Raw genomic sequence first — 22712 nt, 5'->3', positions numbered from 1 at the left:
ATCCAGTGGAAAGACATGGATTACATACATGGATATCCAGTGGAAAGACATGGGATTACATACATGGACACCCAGTGGAAAGACATGGATTACATACATGGACACCCAGTGGAAAGACATGGATTACCTACATGGACATCTAGTGGAAAGAAAGGGATTACATGCCTTCCAGCAAACAAACCTGCCATGGTGGCAACAAACCTTAAGAGACCCTGCTCCAAAAATACACGCAGTGAAGAACACGAGGCACACCAAACCTGGCCAGTGGTGAGGACAACAGGCTGGGAAATTCAAATGCCTAAGGACATGCTTAAAGCTGTCCAACCCTGGAGACCTAGAACAGACCACACCTAAAGTTGTGTTGTGGCGTAGACAAGCAGGAGTCACAATGGCTCTCATACTGCGAGTCATGGGGAGCAGCTGCTGGAGCACAGCACCAGGAAAGCCTACTCTCCACCTATGGCCTTAGCTACAGGGCAACATTTCAAATATCTCAACTGTACCATCAAGAGAGAGATGAAACTTTAAGGGAAAAAATAAAATCTATGAATCCTAGATGGTAAATTTAGTGTTTATTTAAGTATCTTTAAGAAATCTTACCTAGGGCTGGGCATGGTGATACACACCTTTTGCTCACTCAGGAGGCAGAGACAGGCAGGTCTCTGTGAGTTCGAGTTCAGGTTGGTCTACAGAGTGAGTTCCAGAACTGCCAGGGCTACACAGAGAAACACCCCGCCTTAAAGTAAAAAAAGGATCTCAAGCTAAGAAAATAATTAAACTTTGTTTCAGCATATTTTACTCACCGCAAGCATTTTCATCAGAAGTTCTTGCTGCTCTTTTACCGCCTGATTTTTAGTGCTCTCTTCATACTCATACCCATTTTTAGCCAAGTAATCAAGGTAGTTGTGAAACAGGACCGAATGCCAAAACTGTTCCTGCAAAACAGATCAAAGTGCATCAAATTACCATTCCCTGAACACTCAACCCACCCCTCAAGGGTCAGGTCCATCTTAAGATACTGGTTTTAAAATATTTTCTGAAAAACTCCTTTGTATATATACTTATTTTACAACTCTAATTTCAATGTGCATTATAGCTTAGCTTTATGGTCTAGTTTTTATTTTTTTAAAAAAGGTGTCCATGTGTGTATGTGTATAAGACTGTGATTTCTTATATTAGTACTCAGAGAACTTGGAAAACTAGTTCCTAGACGACTTGCCTTCTAACTCGAATGACTAACTGCAAGGTTTCAAAAGTCTTTTACGACAACAGGCTAGGTCTAGAGTCCGATGAGTTTACGGTCAGAGTGCAGCAGGCTTACCTGAGCCTAGTGGGAAGGTCTAGCTCTGGTAAGGCCCTGCCAGTCATAACCCAGTCCTTAGCAGAGAGCCCTGGAAGCTGTGGCAGTGCCCCACTACATTATTTATACTGCAGTATCATAGTGTAGTAATACTCAACACTGGCCACTGTGATGACTTAAATCTCCTCTGTCATAGGCATTAAATATCACATGTAGAGTATCAAGACATCCACATACCTCCATTTGGCCTTTCTCTGTGGCAGTCTGACAATAAGGAAGCTTAAAGGGTAATATGGCCACGGCGGGACGTGGAAGGGTGGGAGGGAACCGAGAACCTTTACAAGGGATGCACCTGTCAGTGAAAAAAGTTCCACCTTAAAGACGTTCTACAGTATCACAAAATCCGCTAAATTAAAAACTTTTCAGGAATTTGGAACTATGAGCAGTAATACTATTCTAATAGGCCTGGAAATTTCAAATGTCTTATAAACAATCCTATTACTTCTAAAAGTCCACCGGAGAAATAAGGAGCAGCCACACTCACAAATGTGTTCATTTACATGATCTATGCCCCTTTGTCACAAGATGTCATGATATATGCCCCACTGTCACAGGAGATGTGTGACAGTCAGTACAAGAGAAACAAATTTGAGCCAGGCGGTGGTGGTACAGGCCTTTAATCCCAGCACTTGGGAGGTAGAGGCAGATGGAACTCTGTTTAGTTCAAGGCCAATCTGATCTACAGAGTTAGTTCCAGGACAGCAAGAACTACACTGTCTACAATATCTCAAAACAAAAAATAAAAAAACACAAACTAATTTTTATCCGCTAACAGTCAATGGACACTACTCTCTGGTGACATGGACTGTTCTATGTGCACTACTTAACAAAACCATCTCATCTTTCCAGCAATTCTGGGACGCGCACTTTCTGTCTGAGAGCTGAGGGAAATCCCTAAGTCTGACAGTGTGACCTGGCTACACGGCAGGCAGGCGGCATGACTCAGAGACTGAGCCGTGGACCTTGACACCACACTGCCCTTCCAGAGTAACAACCCACACCGTCTTCACCACAAACACCAAGAGCAAACCGAAGCCCCGAGAAGTTTTAGTGAATCTCTCTGGTACAGGGCAGTTAAGTTTCCTTAAACACAGCAGGAGACTGGCGCAGAAAGAAAGCTGTGGGATTTCTCCTCAGGTCTGCAGTTATCTCCAGCCACACGGAGGGAAACCATCACCTCTAATGAGTGTAAATGAACAGACAGGACGGTGGCACACAGTTATCCTCTCAGCACTTGGGAGCCCGAGGCACAAAAACCACGAGTTTGAAGCCAGCCAGTCTCAAATCCTTACGAGGCTCTCAAAAAAAGAAGAGGGGGGCTGGAGAGATGGCTCAGCGGTTAAAAGCACTGACTGCTCTTCCAAAGGTCCTGAGTTCAATTCCCAGCAACCACATGGTGGCTCACAACCATCTGTAATGAGGTCTGGTGCCCTCCTCTAGCCTTCAGGCATACACACAGACAGAATATTGTATACATAATAAATAAATAAATATATTTAAAAAAAAAAGAATAGGGGAAGAGGAAGCAGCACAGCTATGAATCCAACCTCTGAAAAGTCTGTTTCTTCAGAATAAAACCAAGGAAAGTATGAAAAGAGCCTGTCTCAATGCACAAAACTAAATACAATTTCACTTTCTTCTTTCCTTTCTGTTTTTGAGCCACAGTCACAAACACATAGCCCAGGCTGACCCTGAAGTCCCAATTCTCCAACTCCACCATGCTTGTAGAAATACATTTTTTTTAAATTTTTTTTTTTGGTTTTTTTCGAGACAGGGTTTCTCTGTGGTTTTGGAGCCTGTCCTGGAACTAGCTCTGTAGACCAGGCTGGTCTTGAACTCACAGAGATCCGCCTGCCTCTGCCTCCCGAGTGCTGGGATTAAAGGCGTGCGCCACCACCGCCCGAGAAATACATTTTTCATAAGCAAACTTTTCATTGCTGGGATTAAAGGTGTGCACAGCCACCACCTGGAGTAAGTGTTTGTTGTTTTAAGCTGTATTTATTTTGTGTGTATGAGTATTATGTACACCACCTTCATGTCCATGGAGTTTAGAAGAGGGTCCCCTGGAACTGGAGTATGGATGGTTGTGAGCCACCATATGAATGAACACTGGAAATCCAAGAGTCCAGGTTCCCTGTAGGAGAACTCTCAATGGCGGAGCCACTTCTCCAGCCCCCAAAGGCAGACTTCTTAGCACCTCAGTGTTTCAGATGTGTACGACTATCCTAAATGTGGGAGCAGACCGGCAGTTCTAGCACTTGGCGCAGTGGAAAGCAGTTCAAGGCTATCCATGATTACAAGGTGATCCGAGCTCAGTTTGGGCTACGTGAGATTCAATTTCAAGAAAACCACAATCATTGCTAAATTCAAATTTTTTATTCTAAATTACGAGTATGGCCGAGTGTGGATTTGTGCAAATGTGTAAGGTGCCCAAGGAGACTAGAAGACTGCATTGGATCCCCTGGAGCTACAGCTACAGTTGCAAACAGCACATCTTCAATCTTAGTACTTTAGAGGCAAAACAGGTGCTCTCTGAGTTCTGGGCCAGCCTGGTCTATACTGCCCCAAATAATAAGATGAAACATTCAATAACAAAATGAGTCATCTTAACTTTAGTAACTAGAGAGGCTAGCAAAATCCCTCATGGGTTCAAACCATAAGCTCCTATTAATAGCTTTATGTCCAGAAATGGAAACACAAGAAATTTCCAAGGACAACCACACATCCTAACACCAATTAAAAAGTTAACTAATGCAGTCTCAAAAACACAACAAAACACAGCGCCTCATTATGTAACCCTGACAGACCTGCAACTTGCTTCAAAGACCAGACTGATTCAAACTCAGAGATCTAGCAGCTTCTGCCTCCTGAGTGCTGTGCCACCACACCCAGATTTTTCTTTAAAAAAAAAAAAAAAAAGCATTTTTCCCTGTACTGAAGATGAAATTCGGGGTGTCTCCTACATGTTAAACAAGTATTACTACTAAATCATATCCCCAGCCAACTAGTATAGCTTATAATACTAAATATATCAACAATGGAATTCTGCAGATTCTAGGCAAATATGGAAATAAGCATTGAAACCTTTATGGTTTTCTATTAAATTCAATTTTGCACTGTCTGAAAAGACTGTATTTTATCTTCTCAAATCCCCATAATGTGGACTACGCCCACCCCAAACACCCCTGCTTTTGTCTCATGATCTGCCTAGAGATGCCAGGAATAGAATAGAGGAACTCCTGTCTCTAGAGATACCTTATTCTGGATACTTTGCAAGTGGAATCAAACAATATATAGTCCTTTAAGACCATAATGTTTCCCAGGTTCAATGACATTATAAGTGTGTATCAGTAATTTATAACTTTCTACAGCCCGATAATATAGATAGACCACATTTTAATTTTCCCTTCAGCAGTTAGCAAATGAAAAGCAAATAAATACACTGGTAGATGTGCTCGCTTCGGCAGCACATACACTACAAATACACGTACGAAGTCTCATACCAAAGAGGAAGCTGGAGCCAGGCACAGCCCTGTGAGTGTGGATCCCAGCACTCAGGAGACAGAGGTGGGAGGACGGCCTGAACCAGAGGCCAGACTCAGTTCTACACTCCGTGATAGCTCACCTCAGCTGCTGGGGATGCTCATGGATCCCAACCACCCAGTAGTGATCAGATTTCCCTTTGCAGTGCTCTCGTATGTTACAGACAGGAGTCCACGTGTTCCCAAGCCCTCTGTTAAGCATTCGAACACAGCCTTCGGAATCCACGTAACAGGGGGTACCTAAACAACCAACAACAAAGAAATCACTTGAAAACACAGCTATGCACTGTTAAATAAACCTCCAAAAATACACACCAAGGATTCAACTTTCATTTCAAAAGCAAAGGTGGAGGAGATAATTCAGGGTTGCTTTCTGCAAGATTTTCATTACCACACAGACCCAACTGAAGAGAAACCCTGACTCTGACTAAAATTTATTTTAAAAAACAAAAACAAAAAACAACAGTTTCAGTGAAAACTATGCCCCCTGCTGGAATATAACAGTAATTATTTTTAAGTCAATTCAACTTTTTAAGAAGTTCAAACATACATCTGAAATCTCCTGGTTACGAAAGATACAATAATCAGCGCTTGCTCTAAGGTGATGCTTTGGTACTGTTTTTATGCCTCTTTTCTCTAATGGTCTAATTACTGTTCTGTCAAAAGCTCCCAGGTACATAATTCTTAGGAAGAGAGAACATCACTGCTGACCACCTACTGTTGCTCCTCAGAAGGTATGTACCCCTTTTGTTATCTTCAATCATTTCCATAGGTGCTAGACCCAGTTGGCACTTGGGGAAAGGAAAAGCTAAAGAAATGGAGGCTACTTGGAGCAGTATTATTCCGGGATAAATAGACAATAACATTCCAACAGAAACGGCTGATAAGTTAAAGATGAACCAAGGTTTTCAAGTAAACCAAATGGCTAATGAAGGACATACATCCCTAGTAAGCTATATTCAAGTCCTTCAAAGAGCTAGCAGATGCTTAAATAAGGCACCTGTCATAAATCACTCTAACAGGTCAGTAATAGAACTCCAAGAGAAATATCATGTGATCCATTAATGTAATTTTTATTCATATATAGTACTTGTTTGTTTTTGTTTTTTGAGACAGGGTTTCTCTATGTAACAGCCCTAGCTATCCTAGAACTAGCTCTTATAAACCAGGCTGGCATTGAACTCAAAGAGATCTGCCCGCCTCTGCCTCCAAAGTGCTGGGATTAAAGGTATGCACCACCATCACCCAGCTTTATGTAGTACTTTTAAACAAAAAATTTTAGCATTTAATCATATATGGCCAAAATATTATGACTTAACATGTATGTAGTCAATGTAAATGAAATACTCAGAGTTTTTTTGATATTCCCTTTTTTAATACTAGTCTTTAAAATTCAGTATTCTATATCTATATCTCAATTCAGACTGGCCACATTTCAAGTGTTCAAGAGCCACACATAGATTAAACACAATTTTAGAAACTTTCTAACTTATGTATAGAATTTATTGGAAAAGACATAATTTTATTAATGATCTGTATCTTCTACTTGCTATGTAACAAATAAATACTAGGAAACACAGTTTTCCAGAGTTGGAGAAATGGCTGACTGGGGGCGAGCACTAGCTACTCTTACAGAGGACTACAGTTTGGTTCTCAGGGCACACAGAGGTGGCGCACAACCACCTCTAACTATCGCTCCTCTGGATCCCATGGGCACACACATACACATAATTAAATTTTAATATAAACAGTATTTTAAGTAAACACTAAAATAATAAAGTTATTTTCTTCTTGAAATGTCTTTATTATAAAGAAAGGAAACGTTCTTGCCTTCAGCAGAAAACCCCAGCCACGCAAGGTAGGACTTCCTTGTAAGAGGAAGAGGGTCGCCATGCAGAACCTGTTTTTTCTTTTGCCCCAACTCTAGCAGCTGAACTCCAAGGCACTGATCTCCATCAAACCCTGTACCTAGAGAAATGCACCAGAGGTTATTCAGCCATAGTCAAGTCTAAATTATATTCTGGAACTAATTTACAACACATTCTTAAAACAGCACTATCTTTATAGTTAAGCCACATGAGGAACCATTCTGATACATTAGAAACAGATTAGTAACTACACTGACTGTGTATGAAGTGGTACTGGTTCACTCAAGCACATCTGTGGAGAACATAATCGGTACCATTTCCTGGTCACGATCTTGGACTATATAATGTAGAAAGGGAACTGAGCGCACGCGTCCATCACTTTCTGCTTCCTGACTATGGATATAATGTAACCAGGTAATTTAATAAACCTGGTTGCCTTTACACCCCACCATGACAGACTGTGCCAGAGTAAACCCTTTCTCCCTCGAGTTGTTTATATCACGTGCTCTATACCATTATCATCATTATCATTATCATTATTATTATTGGTTTTTCAAGACAGGGTTTCTCTGTATAGCCCTGGCTGTCCTGGGGTTGTCTGTTGACCAGGCTGGCCTCAAACCCAGAGATCCACCTGCCTCTCTGCCTCCCGAGTGCTGAGATCAAAGGCGTGTGCCACCATCACCCCACTCAGGTACTGTATCACAGCAACAGGAAAAGAAACTAAAACAGGGCCATTTAGAAATATTTGAATACTCCGTCCCAAAACTCCTATCAGACCAGGCTGGCCTTGGCTCTTAGAGATCCCCTGCCTCTGCTCCCAAGTGCTGGGACTAAGCATGCCCCACCCCTGCCCGGCTTCATTCACCACTTTTTACAAGACTAAGATAGCAAGTTTTACAGTCAAGCATCCTGACACGGTCTAACCAAAGACACTTATCTGAGGAAGGAAACAAAAGGAGATCAGTAACAACAGAAACAGCTCAAGTAGCTTCCATTTCACTCAAGCTATATTATCATAGAAGACAAGGAAAACCTACCTCTATGGTAAACAACGCAAAGCTGTTCTCCGTGTCCTGCCATTGACACCACGGGTCCGGGAAGGCAGAAGATTTCTTTCTGAACGCCTCCAATAGTAAACAATCGGAGGAACAAGGCAGTAGTAGCAGCAGCAGCCCACCCTTGACCAAGACATATGGCTTCAATATCTTCACTCTGAGGCATATCTACTATCCACTCCTTGCTTGAATCCCAAGAACTGAAGTGCAGGCAATGAAGCTTGCTAAAAATAAATAAAACAAGCCAGAAACAATTGAATTTTTATATTCTTTTACTTCCCTAAAACAGGATTTGTCCATGTAGCACTGGCTATTCTACAGCTTGCTCTGTAGACCAGGCTGGCCTCGAACTCAGAGACCCGCCTGCCTCTGCCTCCTGAGTGCTGGGATAAAGGCGTGCAGCTATGTGCTATTTTTATATATAACTAACCATGATGCCAAAGTTTATTTTTCTTATCTTATTACTACAATTGATTTAAAAAAAAAATAATCATGAAGTTCATTTGGGGGAGGAGAGCTTGCATATGTGCATGTCTGGTGCCAGGGATATAACCACTGGCCTGAAGGTGATAAACACTCTGTGACTGTGTTACATCCCAAACTCATGATAAACTTAAAATAATTTACATTAAATCTGATGACTCATATTTAGAAGGATATTTAAAGACAGAAGAACATATTTACAATATATTAAATGTAAAATATGAGGTAAGGGCCATCAAGAGTGTCTGTTCCATAAGGTGCACACAGAACAACAACCAAGACTTTAAACAAGTTAGAAAGTATCAAAACTTTGTAAGCAACAGTTCTCATTAACAAAAGAATTAACATGTATGACCAAAGAGAGAGAGAGAGAGAAAAAGCAATCACATATCACCAGTAAAACTATTAACACGGCTAAAAGCTGATGTACTTCCTGTCTCTCCTCTCTATGCATTCGGAATGCAGGCAGCACCCAAATTTGGTATCAGAAGAAATACTGATTCTCTGAATACTAATTTTAAAATAAAAAGGAAATATACAGAGCTGTGATATCTATCTACCTATCAAATCACATAAACTAGTCAACAATCCACTAAGCAAAAAGAAAAACTTGCTAAATACTACATTTTGATGTCATCTTCCTTTTAAAAAATTATTTTTCAGGGGGCTGGAGAGATGGCTCAGTGGTTAAGAGCATTGCCTGTTCTTCCAAAGGTCCTGAGTTCAATTCCCAGCAACCACATGGTGGCTCACAACCATCTGTAATGAGGTCTGGTGCCCTCTTCTGGCTTGCAGGCATACACACAAACAGAACATTGTGTACATAATAAATAAATAAATAAATAAATAAATAAATAAATAAATAAATAAATTTTTTTAAAAAATTATTTTTCAAAGAAAGATTTCAAATCTAATCTATGACAAAGCAAACAAAAATACTGAGGCCAGCAATAATCCAAGACTAGGACTGAATTAATTATAAGAAACATAAAAAATTTTTCAGATAATAAAAAATAATCTATACTCTGAAGTAGTAGTTACAAGTATATACCAATCTGTCAACTCATCAACCTGAAGTATGGTTATATTTTCTTGTATATAAATTATTGAAAAAGAGGGTTCATACAAAACGAGGTCAAGGATACATACCATATTATTACTTCTAGGAGAATTCTAAAGGGAATTCAGGAGAACTTAGGGAACTGGCATTTTCTGAACATTCTACGAATGTTACATTATTAATAGTAATAGCAGTAACAACATAAAACATAATCTCATCTCTCTTGTATTAGAAGTCACACCCTATCATTTTCATATGCAGAAGATGCAACAAGGAGACAACTAAGAGCAAAAGATATTCTGAGCTGTACTGGTGCTTACACCCAAGCCTAGTTTCTGGTATTCCGTAGTATAAAAGACACAGCTTGATCTCACAGTTCAACAATGCCAGATTCCCCCCCATACCTTGCTAATTCGTCAGTGCTTTCACATGCCAACAGAACAGCTTCATGGGAAAGAGTTCCCATTGTGTAGTTGAAAGCGTTCGATAGGTGTGTTGCATGATGGATGGAGGTATCGTGGAATTCCACATCTATGGCACTGTCCTGATCATCATTATAACAACGAATAATCCCAACAGAGTTCCACACCTACGAATACGTAAGACCAGTTAAGAAAAACAAACTCCTAAGGCCATGTTACAAGAGCACTGACCAAGGACTATAGCTCAATCTGTATCCAGAGTTACCACATTTTATCTAACTCAGCACAGCTCCAGAAAACAGTGGTAATTTCAGAGCTATAATGACTAATTATTCTTTCCTTTATAAAAAGTCACATAATCAATTAGCAAATGGAATACTTAACATTTTAAGAATTACATAACACAATTGAAAAAGCACTTATCCAAACCATTAAACTTTGAGTTCTACACAAATAAAGATATAAATGCAACATTTTTTTTTCTATTCAAATAAGTGGTTACAAGATAAATATACAAACTGTAAAACAACAAAAACTGGTATCATTTGGAAAGTTTATCTTCTACTGATGTACACTAAAGGCTCACACTTGGTCCTGTCAGTCTTTTTTAATGAATTTGAGTGTTTTCCCTACATGTATATATATGCACCATGTTCATGTCTGGTGCCACCAAAGCCAGAAGAGCATGTTAACATAGCTATAAATAAAATATTGACACTAAGATGTATTGCTTGATGAGAATTATTAACAAAGTTTTATGATGAAATACCTCCTTTTGTATTTATACTAAAATGTAAGCCAAGACCAGGTCTTCGGTAAAAACATCTAACAACATTTGCAGAAAGAAAAACATCAAATAAATAACAAATAACATCCTGAACTTTCAAGCTCTCAAACTTGAAACAAATGCTAATATTTTCATTAATCAATTCAAGAAACATCTTAATGCTCACTGTGTTATACCTTGTTTTAAATACTAAGATATTAGGTTCTCTATTCTAATTTTTAAAAATTTAAAAAGTTTTATGTGTGTGGGTTTTTAATCTGCGTGTAATATCTGTGTACCACTGTAGAGGTCAGAAGAAGATATTCAATTCCCTGAGACTGGAATTACAGACAGTTGTGAGCTACCACTTTGGCTGGGCAATTGAATCTAGCCAGCACTCATAACTACTGAGCCCCTAAGATACTAACTAGTTTTAAAAAAGAATAAGCTCACTGGGCAGCGGTGGTAGTGGTGGTTACACCTTTAATTCCAGCACACAGGAGGCAGACGCAGGTGGATCTCTGCAAATTTGAGGCTAGCCTGGTCTACAGAGTGAGTCTAGGACAGCCAGGATTGTTACACAGAGAAACCCTGTCTCAAAAAACCAAAAAGGAAAAAAAAAGTGTTATAAAAACATCTTCCAACAAGTGTTTTATAATCCAAATAATATTTTACATAAAAATATAGCCAGGCATGACAGTACACACCTACAATCCTAGTACTCTGGAAGCAAGGGCAGGAGGTTATCACAAATTTGAGGTCAACCTGGTCTACATAGTGAGTACTAGGCTACTCATTGAAATTCTGAGGAATAAAGTTTAGAAATATTCCAACAAGTATTACAAGACATACAGTCATATTTTTATTATTTTATTTTGCAAAACAGAATTAACAAAATTTTCAATAGTAATACTGAAATAAGATTAAAATTTTTAGTTAACCATGAAATAAACCTACCATAAAATTAAAATTATATCAATCAAAATGCTCTAGCCTACTTACGCAAGGTTTTTTAAATTATTTTTGAATCTATCAAATAAACTGTAGGGGAAACAATGCTTGAAGAATTACTTGAAAGTCAGGTGTAGCTGAAGGCTTACCATGAATCTGTGAGAGAGATGCAAGGGTGTAGAACTGGGCTGGAATGGCTTCTGTCGAGGCGTTGGCATGGGCCCATCATAGAATGGCCTTTGGGATTTTGTAAGGGGGAGATTATGAATACTGCCTGCCTGGTCATCTTCCCCTTCCTCTTTGTGAAGACCAGTGTTTAGCATTGTTGCATCTACAGAACAAAGAAGTATAAGACAATCATAATTAACAACCTAGAAAAGGAAAAGCGTTATGAAGAGCAGAGGGCGTTCCTATATTTCTCAGGCTGACACACTACTCGCCTCTTCCAGCACGTTAAGAAATGGAGCAACGATGCAAATGTCCAGGGAGACAGAACACACGGTGCCTTACGTCAGTCTAGGCAACGACACCAAACTCTGTTAATAGTCTCTGCATTGTTAGCTACCATCCAGTTACAGTAAAAATACTCATTTTACCAATTCTTGATTTCTATAAATCAGTTTCTATTTCTTTTTTAAAACGTTCTGGGTGGACCAGCAAGATGACTAAGCAATTAAAGCTTCTTGCCGTGCAAACCTGGTAACCTGACTTTGATTCCGAGAATCCACAGAAAGGTAGAGGGAGAGAACCAACTCCATGTATGCTGTGACATGCACACACACGAATCATAATTTTCTTTAAAGTCTGGGGCTGTAGAGACGATTCGGTGGTAAAAGTGTTCGCCGCATACTTGTGGGTCTCAGAGACTGAACCCAGACTGTTAGCCTTAATAGGAAGGCACTTATATCCAATAAGCCATCCTGCTGGACCAGGTTTGTAATTTAGTTTGTGTGTCTTTGAGTGCAGATACGCATATGGCACGACAGGTGTGGAGGTCGGAGGATAACACTGGGAAGTGAGTTCTCTCCTGCTGTCTTGTGGGACCTCAGGTGGTGAGGCTGGGCATAAGAGCCTCTATCCTTGGAGCTAGACCTCTCTCTAACTTTTCTGTTGTCAATGTCATTGAGTTCATCTCTATTATTTCCTATTTGTTTGGAGTATAACTTATCTTATAGTTTGTTAGAAAGACTTAGAGGGCTGATTTGAAATTTTTTTAATATAGGATTTAGAATGCAGTTCTAAACACTAATTAAGCCATCTGATAGTTTTAATAACATCTGGAAAACTAATAGCAAGGGGATTATCACACGCACAAAGTCAAATTCCTACCAGCTGAGTTTTCATCATCTCCCAGAACATGACTTCTCCGTCTGAGACGATCCGCAGCCAGCATGAGGTTATCATCCTCATCCTCATCCTCATCATCTATGATTCCTTTTGAAAAAGAAGGCATCTCGACCGCATTGTCATTTAGAAAATCGCCAGCGCTACTTGTATCGTCTCCATCAAAAAGATCATTGTAATCCTTTTCCACTCTACTAGACACCTTGAAAAATCAAATTAGAACATATTAGTAAATGACGTAGAAAAACACAATTAGGCAAAAGGAGGCTCTTTTTCTTTTGCTGTTAATGTGGTGCCAGAGATAAACCCAGTTCCTTGCACATAAATGTATAGCCTTGATTTCCAGAGGCAATCTCTTTGTGATTTTGGGTTTTTTAGACACTGTCCCATATATCTCATGTTGACCTCAAACTCACTATGCCACTGAGTGAACTTACTGCCTCTACCTGGCAAGTGCTGGGATTACAGAAAACCAAACACACCTGGCTCCTAAAGACATGTTCAAACTCTGCCAAGCATGTTCCTATGATTTAAAGTGACTAGCCAATACACTTATTCTAGGTGCTATGTTCTCTGGGGACAGGCCAGGTGTAGGGACAGTCAGCAAACACCATTCGCAGGAAGCCTCCTGAAGAGCTATCACCATGCAGCACTGCTAAGTCGGCCTGCTCACCCTGCACCTCTTTTCTAGACACTGCTAAAGAACAAGGTCCTTCCCCTGACACTCCAGCTCACTCGGCTGCTCTCCAGACCCCCCAACCACCCTCACAACCTCCCACAGCTGCCTGCTGACCTCCATGCCGAACTTAAAGGCAAGACTCTCTTCTACATCTCCCTCGAGGTTCCCAGCAACTGCTGGGAGTTCCCACTATTGTTTTCCTTTCCAACTCTAATAAGATAGTCCTCAAACTCCCTTCTAAGTCCATCTTAACTTGTTTTATTAATAAAACTAAGAACCCACAAAAGGGAACCCCAACTGCCTCAATAACATGTAGAGACCATGAAAGGACACGGAGTCCACGAGAAAGCCTGTGGTAAAGGAGGGCTAGAGGGGCAGCAAAGGGGAGCAGGTTTTGAAGTTCAGCACTGACAGCACCCACCCTGCAGAAGAAAGCTGGAATCTGGAAGAAGAGCTGTGACACTGGGAGGAACAAGAGCGAGGTCACTGCAACTTAAGATACCCTTTCCAAACGCACTGGAAATATTCCACCACACTATCAAGGGAATTCTTCCTATGAATTCACATCACAGTCCACTGTGTGAAAACCTTGGAATGTTCTCTCAAGGTGTAACATTTTCAATGCAAAATGAATCTTTAAGTGGGCAGGGTCCACATGTGATTCAATGAGGACCCTGAATTTTTGTTGTTTTATTTTTGTTTTTTGAGACACGATTTCTCTGTGTAGCCCTGGCTGTCCTGGAACTCGTTCTGTAGACCAGGCTGGCCTTGAACTCACAAAGATCCACCTGCCTCTGTCTCTGAGAGCTGGGACTAACAGTGTGTGCTGCCAAACTGCCTAGCCGAGGGCTTGAATTTTAAATTGTGCTCTCTTTGAATGTTCTTATAGGATGAAGTTCTTTTTAAGTATGGGTAAAAGAGACAACTGGACCAGGAAACCAACCAATCACTGAGCACCCTGACTCTGAATCCAGAGTCAGAGAAAGAAACACTCCCTGTATTTGAGACCTGGGCCAGGGAGAGAAACATCTTTACCCCTGAACCCAGGGTCGCCAGCTCAGAGAAGGCTGGGAGCTCAGAGGACCAAGCAGAGAAGCCAGGTGAAGCTTGAAGAGCAGAGCTAATTCCAGGCAGAAAAGGTTGATAAGCCAGTTGAGACCTGTCTTGGTAATTAAATCTTATTTTTTATTTATTTGTTTGTTGTTTTTCGAAACAGGGTTTTTCTGCCTATCTCTGGCTGTCCTAGAACTCATTCTGTAGCCCAGGCTGGTGTCAAACTCACAGAGATCCGCCTGCCTCTGCCTCCCTGAGTGCTGGGATTAAAGGCGTGTGCCATCACCATCAGGCACAGTTATTATATCTTAAGTCTTAGTTCTAAAACATTTAACAATTCTCATACAAAATGCAAAAGCAGTATTTTACAAAAAATTACAAAGTAATAAAAAAGAAAAAAAATAAGAAAATCATTTAGAAAAACATTCAATGGAGCAAGCAAAGCTTCCTTGTGAAATAGGTGAGAAATTTAGGTTGAACAGATGTAAATAGCTTTATTACAAATGATTACTGAACATCAAAGATAGAAACAAAAGCTGTAATTTCACAAAAAAAAATAAGGTGGTTTACTCTATTCCATAAATCCACACCGCTGCAGAAACAGTGGAAAAACTGTTCCTGCACAGTACACTATTACCTTACTGCTCGACATCTTGCCACTGAGGTCACAAACATTCTCCAGGATTCCAAGGTTCCCTTCCACATCAGTGTAACAGATTCGACCACAGGTAGGATGCCAGTCCAGGCCACAAACTGCATAACCTTTCTCGTGTTTCACCCTAAAAGTGGAAAAGTAGGCTCTTTTAAAGTCACAGTCACTGGACTAGAGAATGTGATTCAGTAGTAGAGTCCTTGCCTAGAAGCATTCAATCTTCAGCACCATCCAAAACCAAATCAAAACTATATTTCTTTACTTTCTAGGTAAATTTGAACATAAAGAAATTACACAGTACTGGAGATGGTTCAGTGTGTAAGGACTCTTGTCACCAAGCCCAAGTTTGACCTCCAGAACCCTCACGATGTGAGAACTGACTCATGCAATGTCTTCTAGCTCTACAGTACACTGCAACACGCATGCTCTCTCCAGTGTGCACGCACACACACAAACAATGAGTAAGCAAATAAATATTTAAAAAACTAAATGGTTTTCATCATCTAAGAGCTATTTTCATTTTGATTAACAGTCAAAATGAGCAAATATTTTCTAATAAAACAAAAACAATAAATTGTACCTTTCCATGCAGTCTTTGGTTTCCACATTCCAAACTACAATTAAGCCATTAATAGTACCTGCAGCCAAATACTGCCCACAGGGAGACCAGGTAACTATATTGAGTGTCTACAAAGAAACAGTTAATAATAATGTATATTTAGAAACTACCCACTTTATTACCCCCAAATAGCTTTAAATCTCTAGTCTATATTATTCTAATTACATTTTAAATGGCAATAAAGTGTACTTATTTTTAACCTTTTAAATAATCTTCAGCTATTAGCATATGTTGTTTTGCTAGCCAAGAAGAAATTAGTACCTGCCTAATTCTTAACAATGAAATATAACAGTATAAAACAATGTTAACATCCTGAAGGGAAAAAAAAAGAATCCCCTCTAAGATTCACCACCAAATGAAGACACCAGTAAATGAGGTGAACATTAGCAAGTCACTGTTGCTACCCTAAGCCTTGAACCGCAAAACATACGTAAGTATAAATAGTGAATGAATATACATCAGTAATTTTTGACCTAAAATTTGATAGAAATGAGGAAATGAAAGACAGAGACAGATAAGAAAAATAACAAGGTGTTAGAGAGGTGGTTCAGTGGTTAGGAGCCCTGGCTGCTTTAGAAGAGGACCAGGCTTGGCTATCAGCACCCACATGGCAGCTTACAACCATGCAGAACTCCAATGCCAGGGGTTCACGGCCCTCTTCTGGTCTCCTCAGGCACCAGGAAAAATACACAGCCCACTTACACATAGGCAAAAAATAACAAAAACAAAAAACAAAAATATACACTTAAAGATTAACTTTAGCCAGGCGTAGTGGCATACATTTCTAATCCCAATGAGGCTGAGGCAGGTGGATTTCTTTTCTTTTTCTTTTTTCTTTTTCGTTTGTTTTGAGACAGGTTTCTCTGTAGCTTTGGAACCTGTCCTGGAACTAGCTCTTATAGACCAAGCTGGCCTCGAACTCACAGAGATCCACCTGCCTCTGCCTTTTGAGTGCTAGGATTAATGGCATGTGCCACCACCGCCTGGCAAGGTGGGTAGATTTCTATAAATTAAATGCCAGCCTGGTCTGCACAGAGAACTCAAGGCAGAAAGGGCTATGTGGTGAGACCCTGGGGCGGTTTTAAAGAAACAGCCCCCAAAGCGAGTGGCACTATTGGGTTTGGTCTTGTTGGAGGAAGTGTGTCACTGTGGAGGTGGGCTTTGCAGTCTCAAATATACTCAAGCCACGCCCAGTAAGACAGACCCCTTCGTGTGAGTCGAGATGTAGGACTCTGTTACTTCTCCAGCACCGTGTCTCCTGCGCGCCACCATGCCGCACCAGGATGGTAATTGACTATACTGAAAATGTGGGCCACCCCAAGTAAATGTTTTCCTTTACGAGAGTGGCTGTGGTCATGGTCTCTTCACAGCAACAGAAACCCTAAGACAGGTCCTGCCTAAAAATAAATAAATCTAAAAAAAAAACCCTAACAATCTCTCATCAACTAAAATTCTAGATTCTAGATTCACAAGTCTTATTGAAACTTAAAATAAAAATTCAAGAATAATTTAGTCTAATATCAAGCTAAGGGTAACTTTACTTTCTATAAATTTATTTATATACCCATTTATTTTTACATGTATGGTGATTTTGCCTGAATGTTTGCCTGTGTACCACAAGAGGGCATCAGATACCCTGAAACTACAGTTTCTTATGGTTGTGAGCTGCCATGTATGTAGGTGCTGGGAATCAAGCCTGGGTTCTCTGAAAGCAGTCAGTGATCTTAAGCCCTGAGTCATTTCTCTAGCCCACATGCTTCCTCTGACAACTGTTTTAGTAGAGCATGCATTCAATTCTTGCTATAGTTACTGTTCCACGACATAGTCACTTATAAACCCACCTGAGAGATAGAACTATCTGAAAGATCAAATGGATTAGTCCAAGTTTCTCTTTTGTACAGCTTTACAGATTTTTCCACAGGAACTGCTAATAACTATTGGGAAAGACAAACAAAGTTACATAAATTCAACTTGCAGAGCTAATTGTAAAGCTAATCTAGGTAAACTCACAAGACCACAAGACATAAGAGCAAATCTGAATTTCAATTCCTATTAATAAAACTCAAAATAAATCACATGATTTGAAATTTTGATAAGAAAAAATAAAAATGAGTGACCATCCATCTATTACTTTCAATGAAAAACAAAGCAATAGCATAGTAGCTACTGCATATAATAAATAACATGCTTGTATGAGTGAGAGAGAGCAAGCCACCTCGGTGCACACAGAGAGGCCAGAGGACAACCTGTAGGAGTCTGTTCTCTTCTCAAACCTACTTAGGTTCTGTGGTTCAAACTCAGGCTGTCAGGCTTGTCAGCATAAAGACATCCCACTGGCCTCTGCCTCCTAAGTGTTGGAATTAAAGATGTGTGCCACCACAGGGGGAAACAAAGCTAGTCTATTTCTAAAGACTAACTTTCTTGTATTTTTTAAAGATTTATTTAATTTTATTGTATGTGTATTTTATCTATTTGCATGTCTGTGCCACTCACATGCCTGATGCCCATGGAGGCCAGAGGTGAGGGTCGGATGCCCTGGAACTGGAGTTACAGATGCCTGTTAACCACTTTGTAATTGCCGGGAATTGAAGCTGGGTCCTCTGAGAGAGCAGGTAGTGTTCTAAATTGCTGAGTCATCTCTCCCGCCTCAGAATCTACCCTTCTTATATCTAAAAATCCATCTCATTTGTTGCTAGGAAATAAAGTCAGAGTCCTCAATTTTTTTAATTTGTAAAATTACATTTACTTTTATTAATTTATTTTGTGTGTGTGCAAGTGCAACAGTTGGTCTTCTCCCAGATGTGTCTAGAGGATCAAATTCAGGTAGTCAAACCTGGCAGCAAGAACCTTTACCTGTTGAGCATCTCACTGGCTCTATAAAACTTTTCATGTCTTGAGAAGAAAATGAAATCAACTTCTTGTTTGGTCTATTCCAAGAAACAGGTAAGCCGGGCGATGGTGGCTCACGCCTTTAATCCCAGCACTCGGGAGGCAGAGGCAGGCGGATCTCTGTGAGTTCGAGACCAGCCTGGTCTACAGAGCTAGTTCCAGGACAGGCTCCAAAGCTATAGAGAAACCCTGTCTCGAAAAACCAAAAAAAAAAAAAAAAAAAAAAAAAAAAAAAAAAAAAAAAAAAAAAAAAAAAAAAAAAAAAAAACCCAAGAAACAGGTAAGTAGAAAAAAATAAAACCATGGAAGGTCTGGGAGAAAGCTGGGTGGAAGAATGTGCTTTAACTACACAAGGTCCAGGGCTTAGGAAGAAAAGCAACCACAAAAAACCAGCACTATCAAAACACTGAAAAAACAAAAAGTATTCTAGGCAGGTGGTAGCACACCTTTAATCCCAACACTCGGGAGGCAGAGGCCAGTGGATATCTGTGAGTTCAAGGCCAACCTGGTCCACAGAGTGAGTTCCAGGACAGGCTCCAAAGCTATACAGAGAAATCCTGTCTCAACACCACCTCCAAGAAAAAAAAAAAAAAAGACCCAAGCATTTTTTTCCATATTTAAAAAAAGGTTAATAGAGTGAGACTGAACTGGGCAGTGGTGCTGCATGCCCTTAATCCCAGCACCTGGGAGCCGGGGACTGGAGGATCTCTGGGATTTCGAGGACAGACTGTTTACAGAGTGAATTCTGGGACCACCAAGGCTATGCAGAGAAAACCTGTCTTGAAAAAAAATTAAAATAAAAGTAAAAAATATTAAAAAGTGGGGCTGAAGAGAAAGTGCAGCAGTTGAGGGCTGCTCTTGTTGAGCCTGGGTTTGATTCCCAGAAGTTCACAGCAATCTGTAACTCCAGCCCAAAGGGATTCGGTGCCCTTTTCTGGTCCACTCAATCACCAGGCATGCAAGTAAAACATGCAAACAAAGAAATTAATTAATTAAAAATCTAATAACATACTTTACTTTTAAGTAGCATATAAGATATCATCATGGAATTATTTTTAAAAAAAATACATAGAATGCTTCATGAGTATGCATGTCATTCTTGCATAAGGACCATCCTAAAGTTCTCTGTTTCATCCCAATTTTAGTAAATATGCTACCAAAGTGAATTTACACTCTTAAGTGTTCCCTCAGCTCATGGAGGCTAAGTGTGGTTAGCATGGAGGCCAGCGTTCAGAAAGAGGCAGAAGACTTCTGACTTCTGGACTACATAGCCCTGTGTCAAAGGAAAAATATCTTCAAGATTCAAAAGGAAGGGTCTGTTCTGAAAGTCTCTCCAAATCAGAACCAGTTCTACTCATCATGGCAAATACAAGCAGACTATAAAAATTCATGAGCCGGCTGCATGTGAGTCTGTAATCCTAATACTCAGATGCAGAAGCATGAGTTTAAGGTCTTCCCTAGCAACACAGCAGCTTGATCATGAGCCCCTTCCCAAAATAAAACAAAAAAATGCATAAATATATATGTATGTGTGTGAATATATATAAGTATTCATGTATAGTGATGTCTTTATTAATAAGCATTAACAGTCTAGCTATAGTTACTACTTTGTAGTTTGATAGTTTGTACTTAATACATTTTAAAGTCTATTTCATAAGAACACGGAAGATGTCCTCTAATCGTTAGAGAGAATCTTACTTTCAGGACTACCAACATTTATCTAACCAGTTGCCTAAAAATAAATCCCTAAGACATTTGCAATCTCATTGGACGGTATAATTTTTGTTATACATATACTGTAGTGCACAGGTATAAGTATACTTATAGAATATGCCTAAAAGCAGCACTGAGTCATTATTCTGAGAAAGACTTCCATATCTCTTCAATCCTGCAAATAATCCTGTTTCAGAGTTGTTCCATTAAGTGTTAATGAATAGGAAAATAAAGGAATAATTCATGTAAACATATAACTTGAAAAGATCTATCCTTTCACTTTTACGAGATTCCAAGGGAGTATTCACACTCTTGGCAAGTGTTATTGCTCGTAGAGCCATCTTGCCAGTCCACACCCCAACTTTTCATATTCTTTTTAAAAATTGTCCGCTGTCCTCTCTGCAAGCATGTTATGGCATGCATGCATACAACCAAACATCACATTCATACACGCAATAAAATTTTTAAAAGTTAAAACATTTCTTGAAGCATTTCAGTATTATTTGACTTAGAGTTCTAAATGATATAATACAAATAAAATTATAATAAAAAAAAACCAAACTTCTCACATTAAAAATTAACAAGGACTGAAAGTGTTGCTTACTTTCCCGGCTCCAGGCTGCCACGCGAGTCTGCAGATGGACCTGGCATTCACAACATCATTGCACTTTTGTAGGATTGGCCAACTAATAGCACATGTCTGTTTTTTAAAAAAGAAAAGTTACTCCTCTTCATCAAAATTTCTCTCAAAACTGAGGTAAAACAGACTTAACAGGTGGTTTCTTCCATTTGTTATGTCTTGAGAAAATACAACTTAATACATTTTAACTGTCACAACTAATTACCTATTCTGTTTTAAGTCCTTCAGATACACGAAGAGTACAAACTTTACCCAGGAGCACTCTCTGTGCACATTAAACAAACATGACTCTCACAAATCAAAAAGCCCAGAAAAGGCCTTCAATAAATTAAACATGTCAACAAAAATAAATAAATCTTGAAAGGTATGCCATAAAATAGTAAGGCATCAAAGTTATCAAAGTCAGAACTATTTCCTTCAAGACTTCAGGCAGGAACTGTGGCTACTGAGGCCTACCTGTGAAGGATATTTCCCTTATCAGTATGTGTATGGTCACAAACCCACTGAATGCCTCAGGGAGACCACACTGTTCCTTCTGCCCAACCAGAGAGTGTTTTAAAAAACGTGTACCAAGTGTGGTTCTATGTCACTCTCCAAGTCAAGCGTGGCTTCTGTCTTATTTATTTCTCTATCAGCAACATCTAATACAAGGCCCCAGGCAGAGTAGCTATCCTCTAAATATATAATGACCTAATTGCTCCTTTTACTATGAGTTAGTGTAAAAGAAATTAATGTTCAACATATTTATGTATATATAAGATTATACTGGAATAATGAAAGCAATATTTAATGCTACTCAAAGGGAATAGATTACAAAGATAAATAATTACTTGGATCAATAAGATACTATAACACCAGAAATATCATAGAAATGGGCAAAATGCTTTAAATGTAAATTTTCTAATTTACCTGATCAGAAACATTCCACACTCTGACAGTTCCATCACAACTAGATGATGCCTGCAGAAATAAACAATATATTTCTCTATAATTACAGTCATCCCACATAGAAACTGGTTCAAATGAGTTAAAACAAGCCTTTGACCAAAAGGGTAAATATTTCTACCAATTCTCCCATAGCTTTAAACACATTGAAGAAAATGAAAAGGGAATGAAAGGCTTACCAGAAAGATATCCTTAGGATCAAAAGACAGACTTAAAACAGGGGCATCGTGTCCTCTGAATGCTTGCTGCTGGCTGTTATCCATCACGTTCACAACTTTGACCAGAAAATCACTACAAACAGTTAAGAGGAATCACATGAGTAAACACAAAAGTGTCTCGTACGGCGTGGCTTGAGCATTTCAGAACAAGAGCGAATGCTGTAACACTGTTATAACAACGAGTGTCACCCACATTCAGTAACTTGACCTTTCATTTCATTCAATAAAAATGCTGAAAATACAGTCAAAACGTCTTACCTTGTTAAAATAAAAGCACTGCCTACGCGGCTTCTCTAGATACTTCTAAGGTATTATTGCTAATATGCTTAACAGTTGCAACCATTTTAGAAAGTTCTATAACATCCCATCTCAGCAATCCAACAAGTTGGTTTTTTGGGTTTTTCCCCCCTATAAGGAGAATTAAAAGATTCAGAAACCAGGTATGGTATG

At 39.5% G+C, this 22712-nt stretch overlaps 1 protein-coding gene and 1 non-coding gene across 2 annotated transcripts in view; both read right to left on the bottom strand.

Moving 5' to 3' along the window:
* The window catches only part of Wdhd1 (WD repeat and HMG-box DNA binding protein 1), a 38707-nt gene that overhangs the window by 8543 nt on the left and 7452 nt on the right, over positions 1-22712 (bottom strand). Inside the window, exons 4-17 of the mRNA XM_005355362.2 lie at positions 22224-22335; positions 22009-22059; positions 21064-21159; positions 17699-17791; positions 15819-15925; positions 15224-15365; positions 12840-13056; positions 11660-11841; positions 9776-9960; positions 7811-8052; positions 6733-6870; positions 4986-5142; positions 1538-1652; positions 804-935 (exon numbers count right to left, since the gene is read on the bottom strand). Coding sequence (XP_005355419.1) covers positions 804-935; positions 1538-1652; positions 4986-5142; positions 6733-6870; positions 7811-8052; positions 9776-9960; positions 11660-11841; positions 12840-13056; positions 15224-15365; positions 15819-15925; positions 17699-17791; positions 21064-21159; positions 22009-22059; positions 22224-22335 — 1969 coding nt within the window. The remainder of the gene's footprint in view (positions 1-803; positions 936-1537; positions 1653-4985; positions 5143-6732; positions 6871-7810; positions 8053-9775; positions 9961-11659; positions 11842-12839; positions 13057-15223; positions 15366-15818; positions 15926-17698; positions 17792-21063; positions 21160-22008; positions 22060-22223; positions 22336-22712) is intronic.
* Positions 19809-19913, bottom strand: LOC113457060. The gene has a single exon (XR_003377708.1). It is a non-coding gene; the product is annotated as a U6 spliceosomal RNA (small nuclear RNA).

Source organism: Microtus ochrogaster, chromosome 17 (genome assembly GCF_000317375.1).
Source record: "Microtus ochrogaster isolate Prairie Vole_2 chromosome 17, MicOch1.0, whole genome shotgun sequence".
NCBI classification, from domain to species: Eukaryota; Metazoa; Chordata; class Mammalia; order Rodentia; family Cricetidae; genus Microtus; species Microtus ochrogaster.
Note: the sequence above shows the minus strand (reverse complement) of the source record. Positions and strands in the feature narration are given on the sequence as shown.